This window comes from Geotrypetes seraphini, chromosome 1 (genome assembly GCF_902459505.1).
Source record: "Geotrypetes seraphini chromosome 1, aGeoSer1.1, whole genome shotgun sequence".
NCBI lineage: Eukaryota > Metazoa > Chordata > Amphibia > Gymnophiona > Dermophiidae > Geotrypetes > Geotrypetes seraphini.
Window position 1 is genome coordinate 300,306,258 of NC_047084.1, and position 23,524 is coordinate 300,329,781.

Sequence of the window (23,524 nt, forward strand, 5' to 3'; positions counted from 1 at the left end):
CAAACATAAGGAAGTTCTTTTTCACCCAGAGAGTGATGGAAAACTGGAACGCTCTTCCGGAGGCTGTCATAGGGGAAAACACCCTCCAGGGATTCAAGACACAGTTAGACCAGTTCCTGCGGAACTGGAATGTACACAGGTAGGGCTGGTCTCGGTTAGGGCGCTGGTCTTTGACCTAGGGGCCACCGTGGGAGCGGATTGCTGGGCATGATGAACTACTGGTCTGACCCAGCAGCGGCAATTCTTATGTTCTTTTTAGAAAGTGGTTTCCAAACCTGTCTTAGGAACCTCTAGCTAATGAGTTTCAGGATCTCCACAATGTATATTCATAAGAAATCTGCATGCAGTGCAGGGTGTTTGCAACATATCTCATGAATATTTATTAAGGAAATCCTGAAACCCCCAACTGGCTGGGGATCCTCCAAGACATGCTTGGAAACCATTATTCTAGATTATTATTTTATTTAGAAATATACATAGTAACATAGTAAATGACGGCAGATAAAGACCTGAAGGAAAAGTATAACTTTTTAAGCCTAATTGATATCTTTAGAGGTGTTTAAATACTATATCTTTAGCATATCCTTGATTTGATTTATTTACTTTATCATTTCCTTTCGAGGAATAAGAGGCAAGAACTGAGATGTGAGAAGTTCAGAAAATGACAGCAAATAATGACCATATGGTTATCTATACTAATAAGTTTTACAATCCTTTCTCTCTTAGAAATCCTCCAGGAAGTTGTTGTATGTCTTGGAAATATACTTCTGTATCCTGTTTTGTAGTTCTAATATACAAGAAATTCTCATAAAATATCTCTCATGCAAGACTGAAATGTTTCCAGATTGTAGAATCAGCTGTAGAGTTTGGTCACTCCCACCAAAGAAAAGCAGCATAAAACAGCTTAAAAGCAACAAAGCCATAGGTGGGAATATGGGAAGCTTAAACATACCATTCCTTGTCTGAAATGGATGGGCACAGTTTAGACATGCTTTAAGACACTGAATTAGTAAGGGCAGAATTTCACTCTGCTCCATTTCTAGAGTCTGAACAAAGCAGCTGGAACAGGATCATAAAATATAATAGACACCTACAAGTATTTAAATAGCTGTAGAACAAGGAAATTGTATGATTATGTTAGGAGGGACTCTGCCTACACTATATGTAGCCATTTACTCTTTAGCATGCACCACCCAGTTTAAAGAGGCAAATGGTTTCTCCACAGATTTGAGCTGCTGGAATGTAGGGTAGATGACACCCACAGCCAGCAGAGGTTATGCATAATTAAGATGATTAAAATGCCAATTATAATCACAATAACACATAAAAATAGATATAGGAAAAAAAAAGGATGACCTTTTAATTTTACAGAATTCTCCGGCATGCCTGTAAATTAATTGTTACTTCAATTAAGAAAATTATGAATGTAAATGCAAACATATAGAATGTATTATTAGTATGGGCTTGCATAATCTCTTGAAGATAGAAATTTTGAATGCCTTCAATTATTCAGTACAAAGTGCATTCACAATCACATCAATGAGCAGGATAATTTGCTTTGTTTCTTACAAGTGATTTACTCAGGTTTACTGTATTCTAACGAGCCCTTTTGTGTACAAGTCCACCAGCAGGCACTGAAAGTTCTGTACACTCCAGAGTTGTGGAGATCCTGTTTTACAGCATGTCTATGTGCCTTTGTTCTTGTAGCAGCCCGGGAGAGTGGCGAGGGGACGGGGGAGCTGCCCATGAAAAATGGTAGCCAGCAGATTAACCATTCCTCCTAACTGTATCCAGGGCATCTGTTTGTCTGTCTTGATTGTAAGCGTCTTCAAGCAGGGGCCGTTTCCTTTGTGACTCCGTACAGTGCTGCATACTTCTGGTAACACTATAGAAATAATTAATAGTAGTAGTATTTCAGATATCTAAAAGCATGCTGTTTAAGGTTTAATCACAAAAAGTTTTAGGACCCAATATAAGGTGTCACCAGACATGTCCTCAAATGCCTCTGCTTTACGGATTCCATGTTATCTACCAGTTTGGATTTGAACAACAGAGCAATTTACCTTGATTTGAACCCCATCAATTAGAGAAGCCCATATGCCCATCACTTAGTCTTATGTTTCGTCAATATAGGTGTGAGGAATTAGACTTCAGAGGACAAATAGTCTTGGAGGTGTCAGTACTCCATACACTTATGTCTAACAGACAATCTCAAAGATACACAAAACATTCACACCACAGCTTGTACATAGTTATAATTCCCTTTATTATGGTTAGTTCACACACTCATACAAGTATAAAAAAAGGTTATACAAAATAGGAATGAATAGTAATGCAGCCACTATTACAGCATACAAAGATCTCTCATGAAAGCTATTACAAATGAAGATAAGGACAAAGAGGGGGTTTGTACTCCTGGCAGAGTAATGTCCTCTAAGAAACAAGAAAACAAAGCCCACCTTCTGAACTTAGGGGTTCACTTTTATAGGCTTCTCTGTAACATGTACACATTAGGAAAATGCATATTAATTAGTTAAAATAGCCTTAGTGTAACTCAGATTAGGGTAATATACATTCCTTTTGTTCTTTTCATATTCTTAACCAGTCTCCAGATAATGCCTTGTACTTTGTAAATAACAAAACTTAAACTGGCCCTTAATTGGAGGGTCATGATTGATGAGCAGGGGGTAAATTGCCATCCATATCCCTTTAGGTCATGGGAGTCATTCTGCACTTTCCCTGAATGAAGAAAAGATCAGAAAGAAAACTGATGGGAACATTTGGGGAGTTGGGAAGGCATGCAGCTGGAAAGATTGCTGTTAGCCCTAGATAACTATTTATTGTAGCAAGTAAAGAATATAAGATTGTAAAAGTCAGAGCAAGATTCAGAGGAAAGGAGTTACACCTCAAAGAACAAATGTACTTGCTGTATCCTGAGGCTTTGAATTCAAACATCCTGCATCCCCAGTTTGGCCAGCTAAATTTATATCGGTTCTTTTGTATGCAAGAGGGAGTTTACAGTGAGGACAATTGTATTCTATAGATTCCCAAAAAAATTAAGGGCTTCTTTTACGAAAGTACGCTAAACGTTTTAGCGCACGCACCGGTTTAGCGTGCGCTAGCCAAAAATCTACCGCCTGCTCAAAAGGAGGCGGTAGCAGCTAGCACGTGCAGCAATTTAGCGCATGCTATTACGTGCGTTAAGGCCCTAGTGTGGCTTTGTAAAAGGAGCCCTAAGAATCCGTCACTATAAAACCATGTCTTCTTACTGAACCAAGAATCTGGAACTCATTGCTCTCTGATGCTCAGTCAAAAAAGATCTGCTTCTTTATGCATAAAATGTCTTTTTCTAAATTAGATTTATAATAATAACATACAAAGATTTAAAATAATAACATATGAAGAGGAAAAAACAAAAACCAAAAACTAAATATACAAGTATTAACTATGACATGGTATAACTAGGTATTCAATCCCAACCCACAATCCAGGAATTGCAGAAATCCAACACTTTTCTGAGCATATGCTCCTTCCCCTTAGACTGAGAGCTAGAAACATAGCCAGTTAAGTCCCAAAGCCAAGCAACATACCTGAACAAATCCATGACAAGAGTATAAAGGGAAGATCCCCAGCAACATAAACAATTTCTGAACTGGTCTGCTCTGCACTGCAAAACATGAACATGTAATAAACATTGAGGAACAATGTAGAACCAAACTGCTGTGTGTAACGAGCACCCACATGAAACAGCCTTCAGGCAAGCATACTCACAGAAGTGGAAACTCCCCACAGGTTCCGTCAACTGGCTGGAAAGTCATCAAGCCTGCAAGGAGAATAATCAAGGCAGAAAGAAGCAGGCTATTCCAAACAACTGAGTGTACACAGAGAGTGCGGGTCATATGGAATCCTACAGGGACTAAAAGAAAGAAGATTATCAAAGGTAAAATCCTAATCTTCCATTCTGTTATGTCCCTTCTGGATTCCATATGCTAGATGATGTACCAAAGCAATGGTAGCAGCTAGGGAGGGACAGAAGAGCCAGCCCTTGAGGTCCAAAAAAACGACATCAGAGCGAGCCGTCACATCCACTGGGTAAAAGTATGAAGAGAGGACCAAGTAGCCACCCTGCAAATTTCATCTGGATGAATTGCACGAGACACCGCCCATGACACAGCAACATGTCTAGTCGAGTGGGCCTTAAGAGAAACCGGCAGCTGCTTGTCACAAGCAATGTAAGTCGTGGAAATGGCCATTTGAATCCATCGAGCGACTGAATACTTGGATGTCAGCCAACCCCGGCGAGGAGCAGCAGTCAGGACAATTAGGTGATCAGACAGCCAGAAATCATTAGTCCTTTCCAAATAGTGGAGCAAGACACTCCTGACATCCAACTTGCAGAAGATCCGATCCTTTCGCTCTGAGCCTGTGGAAAAAAAAGCAGGCAAATGAACTTCCTGGTTGACACGGAAAGTAGAAACCACCTTCGGTAGAAAGGAAGGAAGATACAGTACGGAGAACAACTCCCACGTCCATAATACGAATAAAGGACTCTCTGCACGAAAGAGCCTGAAGCTCTGAAATATGCTGTGCCAAGACAAAGGTGGCCAGAATGACAGTCTTAATCATCAGATCCAGAAGAGTAGTATCCTTCAACACGAAGGGATAGGAAGATGCAAGGGAGGTCTCAAATGAAGTGCCCCTCTCATAAACCTGGTCACATCTAGATGAACAGCAAGCAAACTAGCACCTCTGCATGCTCTAAAGCAGTGGTTCCCAACCCTGTCCTGGAGGAACACCAGGCCAATTGGGTTTTCAGGCTAGCCCTAATGAATATGCATGAAGCAAACTTGCATGCCTATCACTTCCATCATATGCAAATCTCTCTCATGCTTATTCATTAGGGCTAGCCTGAAAACCCGATTGGCCTGGTGTTCCTCCAGGACAGGGTTGGGAATCACTGCTCTAAAGCATGAAAAGTCTGCCACTTGAACTGTAAGGGATGCCACTGCTAAACCCTTCTCTAGGCCCGCCTGAAGAAAAGCTAGGACCACTGAATTGGGGGCTCTCTCAGGCTCCACCTGGTCCTTAGCATACCACTGATGGAAAGCCTTTCAGGCTTTGGCATAAGAAGCCATAGTAGAGGGTTTCGTTGAGTGCAAAGGAGACAAGATAACTACATCTGAAGAACCCTGCTCCATCAAGGCTGAGCACTCGACAAAAATGCTGTGGATTCTCCATGGACACTGGCCCCTGACTAAGAAGGTTTCGATGAAGAGGGAGCTGGAGTTTCTCATCCCGCTGAAGACAGACAAAAACCGCTTACCAGGGGTGAAGTGGCCAACCCGGAACTACTAGAATCACAAAACTGGAATATGTTGCTATTTGGCAGATGACCCGACTGGCCAGAGGCCATGGAGGGAATACATACAGGAGCTCATGAGCCGGCCAGGGCTGAACCAAGGCGTCCAGCTTAGGCTTTCACACTGTGTTCATCAACTGAAAAAGTGCTTGGCCTTTGAGTTTTCTGTGGAAGCCATCAAGTCCATCTGGGGCTAACCCCAGTGCTGTACGATCAGATGGAATGCCTTACATAGAAACATAGAAGATGACGGCAGAAAAGGGCTACAGCCCATCAAGTCTGCCCACTCTGCTTACCCACCCCCTGTCTGCCCTAATGACCCAATTTTCTTATCTTGACCCTTGTAGGGATCCCACATGAGTATCCCATTTATTCTTAAAGTCTGGCACGCTGCCTGCCTCGATCACCTGCACTGGAAGCTTGTTCCAATGATCAACTCTCTCTGTGAAGAAATACTTTCTGGTGTCGCCATGAAATTTTCCGCCCCTGAGTTTGAGCGGGTGCCCTCTTGTGGCCGAGGGTCCCTTGAGAAAGAAAATATCATCTTCCACTTCGACACGTCCCTTGAGGTACTTAAATGTTTCGATCATGTCTCCCCTCTCCCTACGTTCCTCGAGAGTGTAGAACTGCAATTTGTTCAGTCTCTCTTCGTATGAGAGACCCTTGAGCCCCGAGATCATCCTGGTGGCCTTCCACTGAACCGATTCAATTCTGCGCACATCTTTACTGTAATGTGGCCTCCAGAATTGCACACAGTACTCCAGATGAGGTCTCACCATGGCCCTGTACAACGGCATTATGACTTCAGGCTTTCGGCTGACGAAACTTCTATTGATACAACCCAATATCTGCCTTGCCTTAGATGAAGCCTTCTCCACTTGATTGGCAGTTTTCATGTCTGCACTGATGATTACTCCTAAATTTCGTTCTGCTGAAGTCCTAGTTAAAGTTTCTCCATTCAAGAAGTACGTCCTGCATGGATTTCCGCTTCCGAGGTGCATGACCTTACATTTCTTAGCATTGAAGCCTAGCTGCCAGGTTGAGGACCAACTTTCCAATATAAGCAGGTCCTGCGCCATATAATTCTGTAAACTGCATTCACTTACTATATTACATAGTTTGGCGTCATCGGCGAATAGTGTTATTTTACCTTGAAGCCCTTGAGTCAGATCCCCTATGAATATATTGAAAAGGAGTGGACCCAGGACCGAGCCCTGCGGCACTCCACTGGTCACCTCCGATGTTTTAGAGAGGGTACCATTAACCACCACCCTCTGAAGTCTGCCACTCAGCCAATCATTGACCCATGCAGTTAGTGTCTCTCCTAATCCCATTGATTCCATCTTGCTTAGCAGCCTGCGGTGTGGGACACTGTCAAAAGCTTTACTGAAGTCCAGGTACACAACGTCCAAAGACTCTCCCAAGTCCAACTTTCTTGTTACTCAGTCAAAGAAGCTGATGAGATTGGATTGGCAGGACCTACCCTTGGTGAATACATGCTGACTGGGATGCCGAAGATTCCCTTCATTCAAGATCGTGTCCAATTTGCTTTTAATTAGTGTTTCCATGAGTTTGCACACTATTGATGTGAGACTCACCGGTCTATAATTCGCAGCCTCTGCCCTTCAACCCTTTTTATGCAGAGGAACGACATTAGCTAATTTCCAGTCCAGGGGAACTTTCCCCTTACTTAGGGAGAGATTGAATAGCTCAGCCAACGGTTTCGCCAGGACATTGCTCAATTCTCTGAGCACTCTTGGGTGCAAATTGTCTGGTCCCATGGCTTTGTTCACCTTGAGTCTTGCCAGTTTTCTGTAAACTTCACCTGGTATGAACTCAAAATTCTGAAACGGATCTTCTGTGCTTTGTGTTGCCTTCAACTGTGGACCATGTCCCGGTGCCTCACAGGTGAAGACTGAGCAGAAGTATTCATTCAGTAGTTTGGCTTTATCGGAATCTGCTTCCACGTAACTTCCGTCCGGTCTTCTAAGGCGTACTATCCCGCCTGTGTTCCTTTTTCTGTCACTAATATACCTGAAGAAGGATTTGTCCCCCTTTTTAATGTTTTTGCCAGAATTTCTTCCACTCGAAGTTTTGCCTCCCTAACTGCCATTTTGACCGCTGTAGACCTGGTCCTATATTCTACCTTTGCCTCTCTTTTCTCCGTGCGCTTGTAGGAGAGAAACGCTTTTTTCTTCTCCTTAATGAGGTGCGAGATCCCCGCTGTGAACCATTGGGGTTTATTGTTTCTTTGTCGTTTATTTACTGATTTTATGAAGCGGCTAGCTGCTTCATGTATGGTTGATTTCAGTGTTAACCACTTAGCTTCTACATCATCAGTCTCCGCTTGGTCCTGCAGCGTCCGATGGACGAAATCTCCTATGCGTGCGAAGTCTGTGCCCCGGAAATTGAGTACCTTTGTTTTCGTGTTTGATCTAGGGAAGCCTTTCCTAAGGTTGAACCATACTATGTTGTGGTCGCTGGAGGCTAGCGTATCTCCTACTGATACCTCTGATACGCTTTCCCCGTTAGTGAGTACCAGGTCGAGGATCGCCTGGGCCCTAGTGGGCTCCGTTACCATTTGTTTGAGACGTGCTCCCTTTATGGAGGTTAAGAGCCTCCTGCTACCGCTGGTTGTCGCTGAAAATGAGTTCCAGTCTGCATCAGGCATATTGAAGTCCCCTAGCAGTACAGCTTCTCCTCGTAGAGTGATATTCTCTATGTCTTCAATTAATTCTGCGTCCATGTCTTCCAGTTGTCTTGGGGGTCTGTATACCACACCTAGATACAGCCATTTTTCTCTGCCTCTTGCCAGGTTTACCCAGAGGGACTCCCCGGTGTACTTGACATCTGTGATCCTGGTGGTTTTGATGTCCTCTTTAATGTATAGGGCTACCCCCCTCCTAACCTGCCCTCTCTGTCCTGACGAAGTAGATTGTAGCCCGGTATAGCCATATCCCACCCATGTGAGTCCGTGAACCAAGTTTCAGATATTGCCACCACATCTAGGTCGGCATTCCTTATTTCAGCCTCTAATTCTAGAATTTTGTTACCTGAACTGTGTGCATTGACATACATGGCCCTCCATATCTTGTGTTTGCTAAGTCCCTGTGAGGCGTATCCTACCCGAGTCGGTGTGACTCCTAAAGAACTGTTTGCAATGTGGGCACTTACCTTGGACATGGAAGCGGAGTTTCGACTCACCTCATCAGGATAATTCCTTTCTGCACTAATATGTAATTGGGTACCCTCCCCCCGACTTACCTAGTTTAAAGCCCTGTGAAGCAGGCGGACTAGTCAGTGTCCGAAGACGTTCTTACCCCTACTGGTCAGATGGAGTCCGTCTGGTCCCTGAAGTCCTTGTAGCGCCTCCCCATGGTTTAGGAATCCGAAGTTCATATCCCGGCACCATCCCTGTAGCCACTTGTTCGTCCTCAGGATACATTCATCTCTGGCTCTTCCCTTGCCTCTAACAGGGAGGATCAATGAGAAAACCACCTGCGCTCCTGTCCGCTTCAGACTCTCACCCAGTGCTCCAAAGTCTCTGGTGATGGTCTCCGGTGTGTTCCTGGCAGTGTCGTTGGTTCCTATGTGGACAAGAAGATTAGGAAAGTGGTCTCGGGGCGTGAGTAGTCTATCCAGACTGGCGGTGACATCTCGTATCCTGGCTCCAGGCAGACAGCAGACTTCCCTAGATTGCATATCCGGTCTGCAAATTGGTCCCTCGGTGCCCCTCAGCATGGAATCCCCAATGACTATTACTCTGTGCTTCTTTGGGGGGAGCCGGTCAGTTGTCCCTGGAGATGGAGCTGTGTGTTGGGCCTGCTCCTGTTCCTGCTCCTGTTCCTCATCGGCAGTTCCTTCCTGAAGAATCTGGAATCTGTTCCGCAGGGTGAGTTGAGGGGTTGATGTATAGCTGCCCTGTTTGTAAGAAGAAGGAGAAGATGAAGAGATTGAAAAAGGGGGGGGGGGGTCTCCTATGTTTGCCCGTGGAGGAGGTCACCAGCTGCCAGGAGTCAGTGCTGCTAGCCATTTCCTGTATCCCAATTGTTGGTTTCAAGCTGATGATTTGGGCGTCTCGAGGATGGACTTGTCATGGGCCTGCTCGGTGATTTGGGACAGCTCCTGGACGACTCCATCGATGTAGGCCTCGTCCTCTCGGATGCTTCTCAGGCGTATCACCTCCTCCCTGAGGCTCCTTAGTTCCTGCATGAGATCTCCATTCTCCCAGGTCCAGGACTTGTCGGCTGAGGAAGTCTACCTGAACATTGCTGACTCTGGCCACAAAGGCCGCTGAGAGAAACAGGATGCGTGCGTCCACCCAGCGAAACAGCATGCGAGCCTCTTGGTCCAAGGGAGCACTACTTGTGCTCCCTTGATGATTTACATACACCACTGCCATGGCATTGACGGAGAATATTCGCATCATCTTTCCTTCCAGAAGGAGCTGGAGAGTAACTCCAGCTGAATTGCCTGGATCTACAAATGATCAATCAACCAATGTTTCTGACATGCAGTCCACTGTCCCTGAATGGAGCAGTCCCCGCAGCGAGTACCCCAACCCGAAAGGCTAACATCCATCATAAGAGTCATCTACTCTGAAATCCGAAGAAGCCTGCCCAGGCAGAAGGCCTTCCCCTGAAGCCACCAGCTCAAACTGCTGTGAGTTGGCTCTGTCCAGGGGAGCGGCATCTGAAGGGGATGATACTGCGGAGACCACCGAGAGAGGAGGGACTCCTGTAAAGGGCGCATGTGCTCTCTGGCCCAGGGGACCATCTCCAAGGAGGCTGCCAAGGATCCCAGAACCTGCAGATAATGCCAGACCATGGGAGCCAGACAGTCCAGGAGATCTCTGATCTGTCACTGAAGTTTCTGTCTACATGCTTCAGGAGGAAACACACAACCCTGTCTGTGCTGAAGAGAAAGCCCTGGGAGGGCATCAAGGGACTCTTCCTGAAGATGACAAGCCAACCCAGCATCTGCAGCAGAGACACCACCATTTCCACTGTACGTTCGCACTCTTGATGACAGAGCCTGGAGTAACCAGTCATCCAAGTAAGGATGGACGAGGAACCTCTGCCGGCAGAGAAAAGATGCCTCAACTACCATCACCTTGGTGAAAGTGTGGAATGCCGTCATGAGGCCAAAGGGCAAAGCTGCAACCTGGAAATGCTATTAGAGGACATGGAAATGCGGAAACCTATGATGCTCCAGGTAGATTGAAATATGGAGGTAAGCCTCTGTGAGATCCAAGGATGCCAGAAATTCTTCTAGAGAGATAGCAGCTATGACTGTGCTGTTTCCATGAGAAAATGAGGAATCCGCAAGAAGTGGTTGACTGACTTTAGATCCATAATGGGTCTCTAGTCCTCTGAGCCTATCTTTGACACGATGAAGTATAAGGAGTATCTGCCTAAGTCCGATTCGTGTTCTGGAATGGGTTCTATTGCACTGATGTCTAAGAGACGTTGCAGAGTTGCGCAGACCCTGGACTCCTTGTCTGGGCAACCTGCCGGAGAATCCAGAAACACATCCAGAGGTAGGCAAAAGAAGTCTATCTTGTGCCCCTCCCGAATGATGTCCAGCACCCACTGCTCCGAGGAAATGCGAGTTCACTCCTGAAGAAATTGATAAAGTCGGCCTCTGATATGAGGAAGTCCCACCTGACCCCTGGAATCATTAGGGCTTTTTAGATGCAGTTGCTGCTTGGGAATCTGAGGCCTGAGGATGCCTGGAATTGGACTGTTGTAATAAGGGTGGAAGTACAAGCAGAGTGGTGCCACAAAAAGGCAAATTGATGGCGCCACTCTGCTCATACTCACTGTCTTTTGGAGAGTCGTTTAAAGACACTTACATTGTTTTTAGTCTTCAATTGTTTTTTTGAGACCATACATCCAACTGGACCTCTGAGGAAGCCGTGTTCGCTGAAACACAGACCGTGTAGGGTCTGGTAGTATTACACATGTGGACTATTATATCTGTATTTATTTGTGGTTTTTTTGGAAGAAGAAATAAATCAATCATCTTTTTAGAACATCATCATTCACAGTCTTCTGTTTTTATCATTTAGCCTTGCGTTTGGAGCCAGTAGATACCCTACCAGCACCTAACTTAAGTGTCAAAGCTGTTTAAGAATGACTAGAAATTAGTTTAAAACCAAAAATGTAGGTGCCCAGAGGTGCCTACAAAACTGGCACCTAGATCGCATTTATGACCTTAGAATGCCTAAGGTCAACGTAGGTGTGGCTAATGCCGGAAACATCCTTAGGCGCCTCTGTAGACGTGATTCATGTCAAACATAGGCGCCAGAAATGTAGGCCTTGAAAACCCTGGCCTACATTTCCGGCGCCAATGTTTGAGGTAGCTGCAATTGTATAAATGGCACTAGTGCGTGATTGACATGCAATCGGCAGCCGATTTCTAGGTGGCCACTGATATGAACATCGTTTGTAGAATCTGGCCCTTCATGTCTAACTTTGGGAGCGCCTTTTCAGTTAATGCTCTAAGACAGTGTTTTTCAACCTTTTTACATCTATGGACTGGCAAAAATAAAAGAATTATTCTGTGGACAAGCATCGGTCCGTGGACCGGCGGTTGAAGAACACTGGGCTAAGTCGTGGACCAGACCACGCCCATCTCTACCCAATCTCCACCCCAGACCTCGCCCCATAATAGTACTATTTGCACCTTGCACGTCCCGTGCCTCATCTGGAAGCCTTCCCTCTGACGATGCAACGTCAGAGAGAAGGCTTCCAGTTCAGGCGCAGGATGCCCGTAGGAGCCACTGCCCGTGGCTTTGTGCACTGAATCAGTTAGGAAGAGGGAGCTGGCTCGAAGATAACATCGCATCGATCACACCATGGACTGGCGGTTGAAGAACACTGTTTTAGGCCTGATGCATGTGCTGGCCCTGTGGACCGGCAGGAAATTTCTGTGGACTGGCACTGGTCCATGGACCGGTGGTTGAAGAACACTGCTCTAAGATATTATATCTTATTCGACCTCCTTCATTTCTCATACATCACACTCATATATGCTGTCTAGCCAAAGACCTCAGAAACCCCACTCCTCCGTCCCATATAGGTGCAATTTTCTGGGGAGAATATTGTGTTAAATCCTCACTGGTCAAGGCTCCCAGCTTTATCAATTTTATATATATAAGTCCTCAATCATTAACTTCATAAATTACTATACTTCTTCATTTATATATATTTTTTATATTTTTATATTTTTGTTATTGAACAGTAACTTTGGGAGGAAGCATTTACACCTACTAAAGGCTGAAGTAAAGATGAATGCCCAAGGGATTTTATTTTTTTGTATTGATTAAAAAAAAAAAAAAAAAGTAAACCCCACAATTCTAAGTGGGTGACTATAAATACATACACAGCAGTTTCATGTACCTCCTACTAGACAAACATTACTGACTATAAAACACATTAAAATTGCATCAAATTTCAAAAGCTGTGACAAAAGATAGACTTTCATCTATTTCCTAAACTATTAGCAGAGCTGATTTGTCTAATTTCCACTGTCAGAGCATGCCACAATATTGAACCTCCTACATTTAAAAAACGGAGGATTGGTAGGTGTTTAATTCTTGAAAGAGGGGTAAATCCAATAATAGCGCAGATTTCAATTCGGATAGTAGATTTTCAGACTACTAGCTAAACTTAGAGGAATTTCATTATTTAAAGCCTTGTGAATCAATAACAAATCTATAGGTTTAGTGCGGGGGAGGGAAGACACAAATGCACAAACACATTTACTCCATATAGGGAAGGGGAACCCAATGTACAGCTATACGATGGGAGGGAGGGTACTGGGGGAAGGCAACCTAGAAAAAGACCTGGGGGTATTGGTGGACAAATCAATGAAGCCGGCGGCGCAATGTGCAGCGGCCTCAAAGAAAGCGAACAGAATGTTGGGCATTATCAAAATAGGTATCACTACCAGAACAAAGGAAGTCATCCTGCCACTGTATCGAGCAATGGTGCGCCCACATCTGGAATACTGCATCCAATACTGGTCACCATACCTTAAGAAGGACATGGCAATACTCAAGAGGGTCCAGAGGAGAGCAACAAGGATGATAAAGGGCATGGAGAACCTTTCATATGCCGAACGGTTGGACAAGCTGGGACTCTTTACCCTGGAAAAGCTGGGACTGAGAGGAGACATGATAGAGACTTATAAAATCATGAAAGGCATAGAGAAGGTGGAGAGGGACAGATTCTTTAGACTAGCGGGGTCAACAAAAACAAGAGGTCATTCAGAAATACTGAGAGGAGACAGATTCAAAACAAATGCAAGGTACTGGTAGTTCTTCTTCACTCAACGGGTGGTGGACACCTGGAACTCGCTTCCAGGAGAGGTGATAAGACAGAGTACAATAATGGGGTTCAAAAAGGGACTGGATGACTTTCTGGAAGCAAAGGGGATAGCAGAGTACAGATAGAGGGTTACTTCACTGGACATTAGGCGAACAGGGTATGGAAGTTGTAGGGCAAAAGAGGGTCAGCTGCTGAAATTGCTGAGGGCAGAAAAGGGTGAGGTGCTGGAATCACAGAAGGAGAACTCAGGGCAGAAGAGGAAGCTGTCTGAGAAGTTGAAAGAAAAAGAGGGAAGGTGGGTGAGCTGAGGGAAGATAAGGGAGAGATGATGCCTCGTGGGGGAAGGATGAGAGGAAGTAAAAGAGGTGTTGGCATTGAACCCGTAACAGAGGAAGTGGAGGGATGGGGAAGAAGTGCTGGACTTGCAGCGGGACAGGTACAGGACATAAGAATATAAGAATAGCCTTACTGGGTCAGACCAATGGTTCATCAAGCCCAGTAGCCCGTTCTCACGGTGGCCAATCCAGGTACTAGTACCTGGCCAAAACCCAAGGAGTAGCAACATTCCATGCTATCGATTCAGGGCAAGCAGTGGCTTCCCTCATGTCTTTCTCAATAACAGACTATGGACTTTTCCTCCAGGAACTTGTCCAAACCTTTCTTAAAACCAGCTACGCTACCCGCTTTTACCACATCCTCTGGCAACACGTTCCAGAGCTTAACTATTCTATGAGTGAAAAAAAAAATTTCCTTCTATTAGTTTTAAAAGTATTTTTTCCCTGTAACTTCATCAAGTGTCCCCTAGTCTTTGTAATTTTTGACGAAGAAAAAAAATCGATCCACTTGTACCCATTCTACTCCCCGCTAAGCTGATTTCACCACATTCTCCAGCAACAAATTCCAGAGTTTAATTATACGCATTTTTGTCCAGTATGTGTCTGTGATCCAGACTGGTCCATCGTGGATACCCTGAGTGCTGTCTTGGTGGGGGCACGGCACCTCTCCGCCCCCTCCCCTACACTAGGGGGAGCAACTACTCTGGCCTGCTGCTAACGCCGGTCTGGCTCCCTCTAAAATCACTTCTGGGTCGCACGGACAGGAAGAGATATTGGAGGGAAAGCCAAGGCAGGAGGGTGGGGATGGCACCAGTGGGGTGGGGGTGCCACCACTCCAGACACCTCCTACTCTCGCTATGCCACTGATTGTGACCCTTCAGCTTGGAAAAGAAACAGCTGAGGAGTGGGATATGACAGTAGTCTTCAAAATTCTGAGCGGAGTAAATGGACAAACAATTTAAGGCGCACCGTAAGGAGTTTCAGAATGATGATGAGGAGGAGACATGCCGGACAGGGGAAATCGAAAGACAGACTGTATGCAAAGAAGGGGAGGGGTCCCCGGATGCGACTGAAGAGGAACACTCGGCATGTGAGAACGAGGGCAGTAAAATTGAACTTGGTATTTTGCTACTAACTCTTTAACAGTGCAAATCCCTCCCGAGAGACAAAGCCCCCACCACAGCTGGCCTGTAGGAAACATTCCTCACGTTTCATACATGTTCCCGATCTCCAGAAAACAACCACAGAACGCTAAAGACACCTAAATGTCAACCAGCATGTGACACTGACGTATGCAAAAGCGCCGGGCACATGGCATGACGCAATAAGCAAGCGCCACTCAGGAACGGTGACGCGTCAGTAGAACAGGTGAGACCCGGGGAAATGAAAGGAAAAAAGAAGGCGAGGGGCTTGACTGTGCATACGCTTTAGTGAGGGATGGGTTGGACAGGTGCGTTGATATCGGAAAGGGGCCATCCTAAAGCGCAGGTGTGGGGGAGAGATTAGATCTAGGGCAGTGGGGCCCTGTGGCGATTGGCTGAATTAGAGGTGCCTTTGTCTTGCAGTTATTCTTTTTTTTTTTTAAATTCCTCTTCAAAGCTGCCCAGATATTTCTTAGAGGCTTTTTGATCAGTCCAGGTTTAAAACGTGCCTGTTAAAAGTAATAGGGTATACGGATTCTTTGATTCTACCCACTGAAATCAGTGCTACAGGGTCCATAATAATGTCAGATAAATTAAGGTTACCAGATATCTGGGAAAATCCAATCATGTCCTCCTTTTAGAGGACTGGCAAGTGCTTGGAGGGTTTTCCAAAACCCTGCAGTTTGTCTAGGTTTTGAAAGTCCCCGAGCTCGGGGCCCTGTCTGTAGGCACGATGCACATGCGCAGATGTTGATGCAATGACATCATATATAGTGTGATGTCAACGTCCGTGCATGTGAAGAGGCCCTCCAGACTTCGGGGAAGGAGACAGGAGGTTCAGATGGGGCAGAGCTGGGGGCAGAACAGGGCTGGGGTGGAATGGAGCGACACCAGGTACATGCTTTTTTAATAGGAAATCTGGCAACCCTAAGATAAGTTTAGGGTTAAACCCCTCCATTATCATACATGTGCAACATTTCTTTAGCTCCCCATTCACCATCTTACCCTGCCCTTTACCCTATGTCCAACATTTCTCCATCTCTCTTCTCCACGCATGTGTTCCTCCCCTCCACGATATGCAGGATTTCTCCTCACCCGTTCTACCTCTGTTTCATCTCTCCCTTCCTCTCCTCCACCCCAACAATTCTTCCCGTCTCCCCCTTGTGCAGCATCTTTCCTCCCCTCCCAACCCCTGAGCAGCAGCTTTCCTCCCCTCCCACCTACCCATCCTCCCTGTGCAGTCGTTTTCCATCTCTCCGTGCAGCAGCACCTCACTGACCTTCCTACTGCAAGACCTGACATACCTCTGGGCCTCCCAAAGCAGCAACCAACAGCAGCAGCATGGCGGTAGTCGGCCTTGAAGGGGCTGCGCTGTGAACATGCTGATTATGGCTTGCCCTGCCAGGGCTTCCCTCTGCCACGTCATCAGTGATGTGGCTGAGGGAAGGCTGTCTCTGCTGACTGGCCACTGCCACTACTGCTTTAGGAGACCCAAAGGTATGTTAGGTCTCACCGGGAGGGGGAGGGGGGGTTGTTTGCTGAATTGGTGTATCCAATTTTTTGGGACAATGAATCAATGCACCAAAGTGAATTGATTCAAATCAGTGAATCAGGCAGTCCTATCTTATACATATCAGTTCCTCAAGATGAGATACTTGAAGTAGTGAGAGAATGTCTAGATACAAGAAGTAGGTCTATGGACATTCCATAGTAAATGACGGCAGACCTGAATGGTCCATCCAGTCTGCCCAAACATACACTCTATAATTTAATGATTTAATTCAAATTGTTATTTTTCTTAGATATTTCTGGGCCAGAAAGCCAGAGCTCTGCCCGGTACTGTGCATCTACTGGAGTCTCCATCAAAGCTCACTCCAACTCATCTAAACCATCCCAGCCCATCCTCAACTGAATGGCCATATACAGGAAACAGACTGTGCAAGTCTGCCCAGTACTGGCCTTAGTTCTTCAATATGTACCATTATTTTCTGGTTCCATCAGATTTTTTTAAATAAATTGCCCAGAATAGCTTTGAAATAAAATTTCTTTTTGTTCTCAGATGAATGTGGCCATGGGCAATACCAGTTTTTATATGACCACATTTGAGAAAGAGTAGATAGAGAATTCTCCTTTTATTGAAGATATTTCTCTTGATACGTTACATAGATGACCTGTTTTTATTATGAACAGGTAATATTCTTCAACTTAAGATGTTTGTAATGACAACATACAGTTTACAGGAAATGGTCTGATGATATAGTGCATTATTTAGATGTGGAGATCCGAAGGGTTGGTGCCAAGTTTTCTACAAATGTTTTCAAAAAGCCTACAGACCGTAATACCATCTTGCACTATTGTAGTTGTCATTCCTGAGGGTTAAAAAATAGTCTACCATATTCTCAGTTCCTGAGATTCAAATGTATATGTGATAAAGACAAAAAAATTAAAAACCCAATTCAAAACTGTACAGGATACGTTGAAGAGGGGATACTCTAAACACACGTTAAAAAGAGCATACCAGAGAGTTAAATTTACCAGTTGTTATCTACTGTTAAGTCAACATTAAAAAAAAAAAAGATTAATATATCGTCAGTTGAGGATGAATGTTTGACATTTGTTTTGAAATATATGACAGGAGGGGAAGTGATACTTAAAATATTAAAGAAAAACTGGGATATGTTGAAGACTCACCATAATAGGATTGCCATACATCCCGGACTTTCTCTTTCCTTGTGTCAGACAGCCCCAGCCCCTCTGCTTTCTCCACAGACATGTCTTTTCACTCCTCGCGACTGGATTTCTCTTTCCACAAAGGTAGTCAAATTATATTGCTAGTTAAATAAAAATATATCACTATACATTTTTTAAGTACTGTGGGAGGGAAGTTCTGCAAATATTTTGCATTTCATAGAATTCTCATGCGCACACCATATGTAATATAGCAGTGGTTCTTAAATCTGTCCTGGAGGACCCTCAACCAGTCGGGTTTTCAAGATATTTGTTGTAGTTCGAGAGAGCTGTATTACAGTGGTTCTTAAATGTCCTAGGGGCCCCTAGCCAGTCAGTTATTCAAGATATTCCTAATGAATATGCATAAGGTAGATCTGCATAATAGAGGTGACAGGCATGCAAATCTGCCTCATGCATGTTCATTAGGGATATCTTGAATACCTGACCGGCTGGGGGGCCCCTAGGACAGATTTAAGAACCATTGTAATACAGCTCTCCCGAACTACAAAAAAAAAGGAATCTGCATAATTTTGTGAAGGATTCATTTTACTACTCCTTTGCACTACTCACAGAGTAATACTGAGGAAAAAAACCATTTGTGATAGGTAATGCCCATTCTGTAATCAGAAATGCTTCAGATTTAGTTGATTGATGATGCTTTTTTGATGAATGTACAGGTTGTAGAATGGCAAGAGAAAGACGACGGAAACCAGTTGAAGGGGCTGACAGAAGACGACATGAAAAAGATCTGAGGGGCATGCAGCCACAAAGCAAGGTGAAAGGAAAGGTGGATTTAGCACATATCTGTCTGGCACTCGCTGGCATCTGTTGTGTACTGGGCTTCAGCGCCTACTTCTACAACTTATATGTGCAGTGGTGGCTGTCAAGACGTTTCATCACTCCTCATCTGTCCCCTCGGATCCTTGACTCAAACTACAGCAGCCCAACAGTGACTCCTGATAAATTCTGGGGTTCGTACAGGCCGCAGGTCTATTTTGGGATGAAGACACGGAGTCCCATGTCTTTGGTTACAGGTAAAACAGAGTTCATTTACTGGTCTTCAAGAAAACTGTAGGCTGCAAAATTTGCCTTTGGCCCAGTAAAAGAATAATCCAGACATGATGTGGTATATGAGCTTTGCAGAACACACAGGTCCCTTCCTCAGCTGTGACTGAATAAAGGAAGAAGCATTTACCTCTAGAGCTTGTGGTTGGATATGAATTAGCACAGCAGAGGTCAGTAGGAAATATGGAGTAGAGATTGGATTAGCATCAGTTGCTATAGGTTTCCAGAAACTTGGTTACTGAAGGAGTTACTAGTTATTGTGAACAAGATATTGAGGTAACACTGCTTCAGGTCTGCAAGCAGATGATATTAGAATCTCTCTGACAAATCATGAATCCATTATCTTGGTTTAGGCTGATTTTAGAATTCCTCTAAAAGACTATATTAAAATTTCCACGTACTACTACTGCATGATACACATAAAGAGATTTCCTACTCCCTAGAACAAATTTAGAGCAGTGCTTCTCAACCTAATCCTTAAAGCACACCTAGTGCCTTCAGGTTTTAAGGATATCCACAATGAATATGCGTGAGTTAGATTTGCATATACTGTCAATAGGAGCCAGCTCTGTGGGTGCTGTGGTGTCTGATTACCCCCAATATTTTTCATGTGTGGATTGTGCTGGATTACCGACAGAGGAGCCTCCGTGTACCGCATGCTGCTGCTTGAGCTTTGAACCTCGCGTCTTCAGGGTCCTCCAGGGCTGGGGAGCCAGATTGGGTCCAGGAAATGGGCAGAAAATCTCACCCAGTTTCTGGTGGTGATGCGAAATGCAGGTGTACAGAGTCTGGGGACCTCTTGCAGCCCTTGTCTGGGTCTCAGAAGGAGCCGATGTCAGCCCTGATCTGTGGCTTTTCCCCAGAATTTGTTCAGCTCATGTGAAGAGCATATCTCATGGACCCCACCCATGCAGCGCAGCTGATGGGCACTGCACCAGCTTCTCTGTCAGGGCCTTCCCATGTGGGAAGGCCCCCAATACCCCTATCGTCATGGATTCAGATGGCCTGACCTGACACGCTGATACTATAGATATTGCATCCACCCTGGATACCATTTGCGATACGGTTAGCCTGCTGGTCTCTGACAGTCCTGATATGGGTGATGACCCTTCCATCATTTTTTTGCGGATGCCATAAAGGAACTGAACTTGGAGGCTCAGCCCTTCACTTCTCAATGTACTGTCATGAGTTGTTCTAATACTCCTGACTTCCTTTTTCCATCATGTTCGGATCTTATGTCTCTGGTTACTGAGTAGTAGGAGACTCTGGAGAGTTCCTTTAAGCTGACTAAGACCATGGCTAAGTTTTACCCTGTGACACCGGATTTTCAGCAGCTCTTTGAGCTGCTTAAGGTGGATTCAGTAGTGGTTAAGGTGACCAAGCATACTGCCCTTTCCCACTGAAGGAGGAATTATTCTGAAGGATTCTCAGGATCGCAGGGTAGACCTGGCTTTGAGGAAGCTTTTTAGGGTGGCTTCTTTGGGTATTAAGGCAGCTTCATCTGCCTCTTTTGTGGCACGTGCTTGTTACATGAAGTTACACTGTGATCCTTCAGTGGAGAATGATGCCTTCCCCCCAGCTGTTGCTAGAGGGGGTTGATTATGTGGCAGATGCCTTGTATGACCTTGTTCAGGTGTTAGGCAAAGTTTCGGCGTATGCTGTTTCAGCTTGCATACACTTTTTACCCACAATGCCTGACGTACTCAATAATAGAGAACCTCATGTCCCAAAATTCCCACAACAGTGTAGTTTGCCAACTAAGATAGCTAAGAGAGAAAGTACAATCATTGTTTGTAAAATTTATCCCAAATATCGAAGAATGCGAGACCAAGAGCATTGAATAATTGAACATAGTCAAAGAGCATAAGAGAATGTATTGTTGGCGACCCCATACTTCCTACACACAGGGGAAGCTGTAGAACCTGCATGACACGCGTGTACCTGTGAAAAATAGGCTCTGGTTAAAGTACAACAATGGCATTCTCAATGATAAACACTATGTACCAAGGTAGGGATGCATTGACTAATGTGATTGATATCAGTAGACTGTGAATGGGTCCCTAACTCTGTATTCCATTTCTGTGATATAGCAAGATAGTTCTTATTTGGAATTATGGAACAAAGTGCCTTATATAGATCTGAAATGAACATCGTGGCCCGTATTCTGTGAGCAGTGCCTGCTCCAGCAGACACCTACTATACGGGCACCTGCCGCATGACAATCACCAACAAGTGCTGCTTCCAGAATCATGGCTCTCAGGACCCTAGGTGACGGCAATGTAGACCAGGGTTTTACGAGCCTACATTTCCTGTGCCCAGGGTCCTTCCTGAATTGCAGCAAGTGGTGCATAGCAACACCGAAGTCCGGCGCCGCTCCTAACCATGCCTACTTCTGAGCTTCGGTGTCGCTATGCACTGCTAGCTGCCAGGGACCTAGGTGCTGGTCCCAGAGGCTATTTATACTGCTCCCTCCGTATTCGCTGTGATAAGGGATTAACAGAATCGCAAATACAGAAAGACCGCAAATAACTTTTTCATATGTTATTCGCTGTTTTCTATTAAAAACCATTATGAATATGGTGGGAGACCTGACCTGTTACTGAAGGAGAGGCAAAGCATGGTGAAGAAAGTGCTAGGAATCAGCGATTTTCTCTGTAAACACTTGGAATCGAGGATTTCTCTATGCAAGCTGATGTAATTTGGGGAAGGGGCCAGCAAGTTAAAAACCGTGAATAATCAAAACTGTGATTGCTGAAACCACGAATACGAGGGAAAAGTGTTTCCTTAGCAACAGCAGCAGATGAATCCAGAGACCAATGGAGATAGCACACATCTACCAGCAGGTGGAGATAGAGAAACTGATTAACAGGTGGTCCTATTGGCTGGCACTCCTCCAGTATCTCCAGTATGCTCTATCTCCCAGCGGGTGATGGTCGCTATTCGAATAGCTCCTGGATTCTGGCTATGACTGGAACTTTATTTTCTCCTGTTGAGGTTTCTCTTCAGTGAGATGGCAATTTTATTCTCCTGTTGAGGTTTCTCTTCAGTGAGACTGCCATTCTATTTCTCCTGTTGAGGTTTCTCTTCAGTGAGCTGGCGTTGCTATTTCCCCTGTTGAGATTTTCTCTTCAGTGAGACAGGGGTGTCCGGCTGAACGGTGCCAACTTTAGGGGTTACACCTGAGTCCCCCTAGGTCCCTGCCTCACCCTCCCTCAAAAAGGGAGACCACAGTTGCTACATTCTGCCCTGTTAGTGCTGCACAACCAGCTCTTACTGGCTTCAACCAGCCCTAACAACAAGCTTGTGAGTATGTATGTGTTTTTTACTGTTGTTTGAACTTCAGGTTCTGTTTGGGAGTCTTAGTACTGTGGGTTCAGTCAACGTATGTTTAAGGAATGGATATTTTATTGAGGCTAAGTTTTATGACTAGAAATCTGTTGAGGGAGCCGGGATTTTCCCGCCCTTTGCATGCACGTGCTTGTTTCCTTGTTGGTTACAGCGTGGCAGTAGCAGTGTGATTTCATGCTCACACTTGTTCTCCTTGTTGGGTTTCAGTGCAGCAGTAGTAGTTCTGTTTATTCTGAGACTCTCTTTCATTGGTGTTTGTCATGGCCATGTGCAGCTGATTGTGCAGGTGCCGGTTTATTGCATCGCGTATGAGATGGATCATGTTTTTCCGGCACTGTGGGAAGCACCGCATCGTTCTGGTTATTCCCGAGTCTGATTTTCTTTCTATGCAGGCCGCAGCAGGGTAAATTTTGCGGGGCTTGAATCCGACTATGTTTCTAGGAGCGTTGATGCAGCGGCCATGTGTCAACGAGAATCAGGCGTGCGCTTGGGTCTCCGGCGATGGCGGGAGAGCTGCAGTGTTCCGGTAGTATATTTACAGCTGACTTTGGTCAGGGTATGCCGCGGCTTCTCTCTTTTCCGGTTCAGACAAGTTGTACGTGTTTCACCAGCTTTGGGACAAGCTTGGGCAGATTTATATGTCTATGTCTGTGCACTGTATTCTCTTGAAGGAAGCTACTAGTTTAATCGGACTCTGGGGTTAGCACTCAAGGGGATTACCAGAGAAACTCTGACCTGTGCTAGGTCACCCAGTCTCGGTTTGTCTCCGGACTGGGTCGACATAGGGCAACTCACGGCACAGTGAGATCAGTAGTAAGATAGTGCCCTGTATTTCACACGGGTATCTCATTGTCTCTCTTGGGGTCCCTGCAGATTGAGCCTTTGTCTGTTGGTAACTGTCCTTCTTATTTGGGCCTCTGTGCTGCGCTGCATGTGTCTAGTAGTGGCATCTAATATAATAAAATGATAGGCCGCGCATGCGCACTAAAAAAACGTGTTCCCTGATCCGTCGCGAAAACACGAGTGCGCATGCACGGGTTTTACGTCACCACCTGCTCGCTTAGTACGTCACAGCCTCCCTGCTCTACACAAGCCCGACCGCAGCCAGACGACGATCTCCGTTCCTCCTGCCGCCGCCGATCTCCGTTACTCCTTTGCCACCCACCCCCTTCTCTTCCCCACAGCCTCCCTGCTCTCCACAAGCCGGACCGC

At 45.3% G+C, this 23,524-nt stretch overlaps 1 protein-coding gene and 1 long non-coding RNA gene across 7 annotated transcripts in view; one reads left to right on the plus strand and one right to left on the minus strand.

Moving 5' to 3' along the window:
• Positions 1 to 1,334: 1,334 nt before the first annotated feature.
• Positions 1,335 to 15,318, minus strand: LOC117364934. Of its 2 annotated transcripts, none has more exons than XR_004540331.1 (2): positions 15,236 to 15,318; positions 1,335 to 1,885 (listed from the first exon to the last, which is right to left on the minus strand). It is a non-coding gene; the product is annotated as an uncharacterized LOC117364934 (long non-coding RNA). The 2 variants fall into 2 exon arrangements; XR_004540332.1 differs by having other exon boundaries at positions 15,164 to 15,303.
• The window catches only part of MOGS (mannosyl-oligosaccharide glucosidase), a 33,374-nt gene continuing 24,681 nt past the window's right edge, over positions 14,832 to 23,524 (plus strand). Inside the window, exons 1-2 of one of the 5 annotated variants that reach the window (XM_033954646.1) lie at positions 14,832 to 15,395; positions 18,577 to 18,933. In XM_033954646.1, coding sequence (XP_033810537.1) covers positions 18,585 to 18,933 — 349 coding nt within the window. In that variant the 5' untranslated portion in view covers positions 14,832 to 15,395; positions 18,577 to 18,584. Of the gene's footprint in view, positions 15,576 to 18,576; positions 18,934 to 23,524 lie in introns of all 5 variants that reach the window. The other 4 variants (XM_033954674.1, XM_033954640.1, XM_033954655.1 and 1 more) reach the window with 4 other exon arrangements.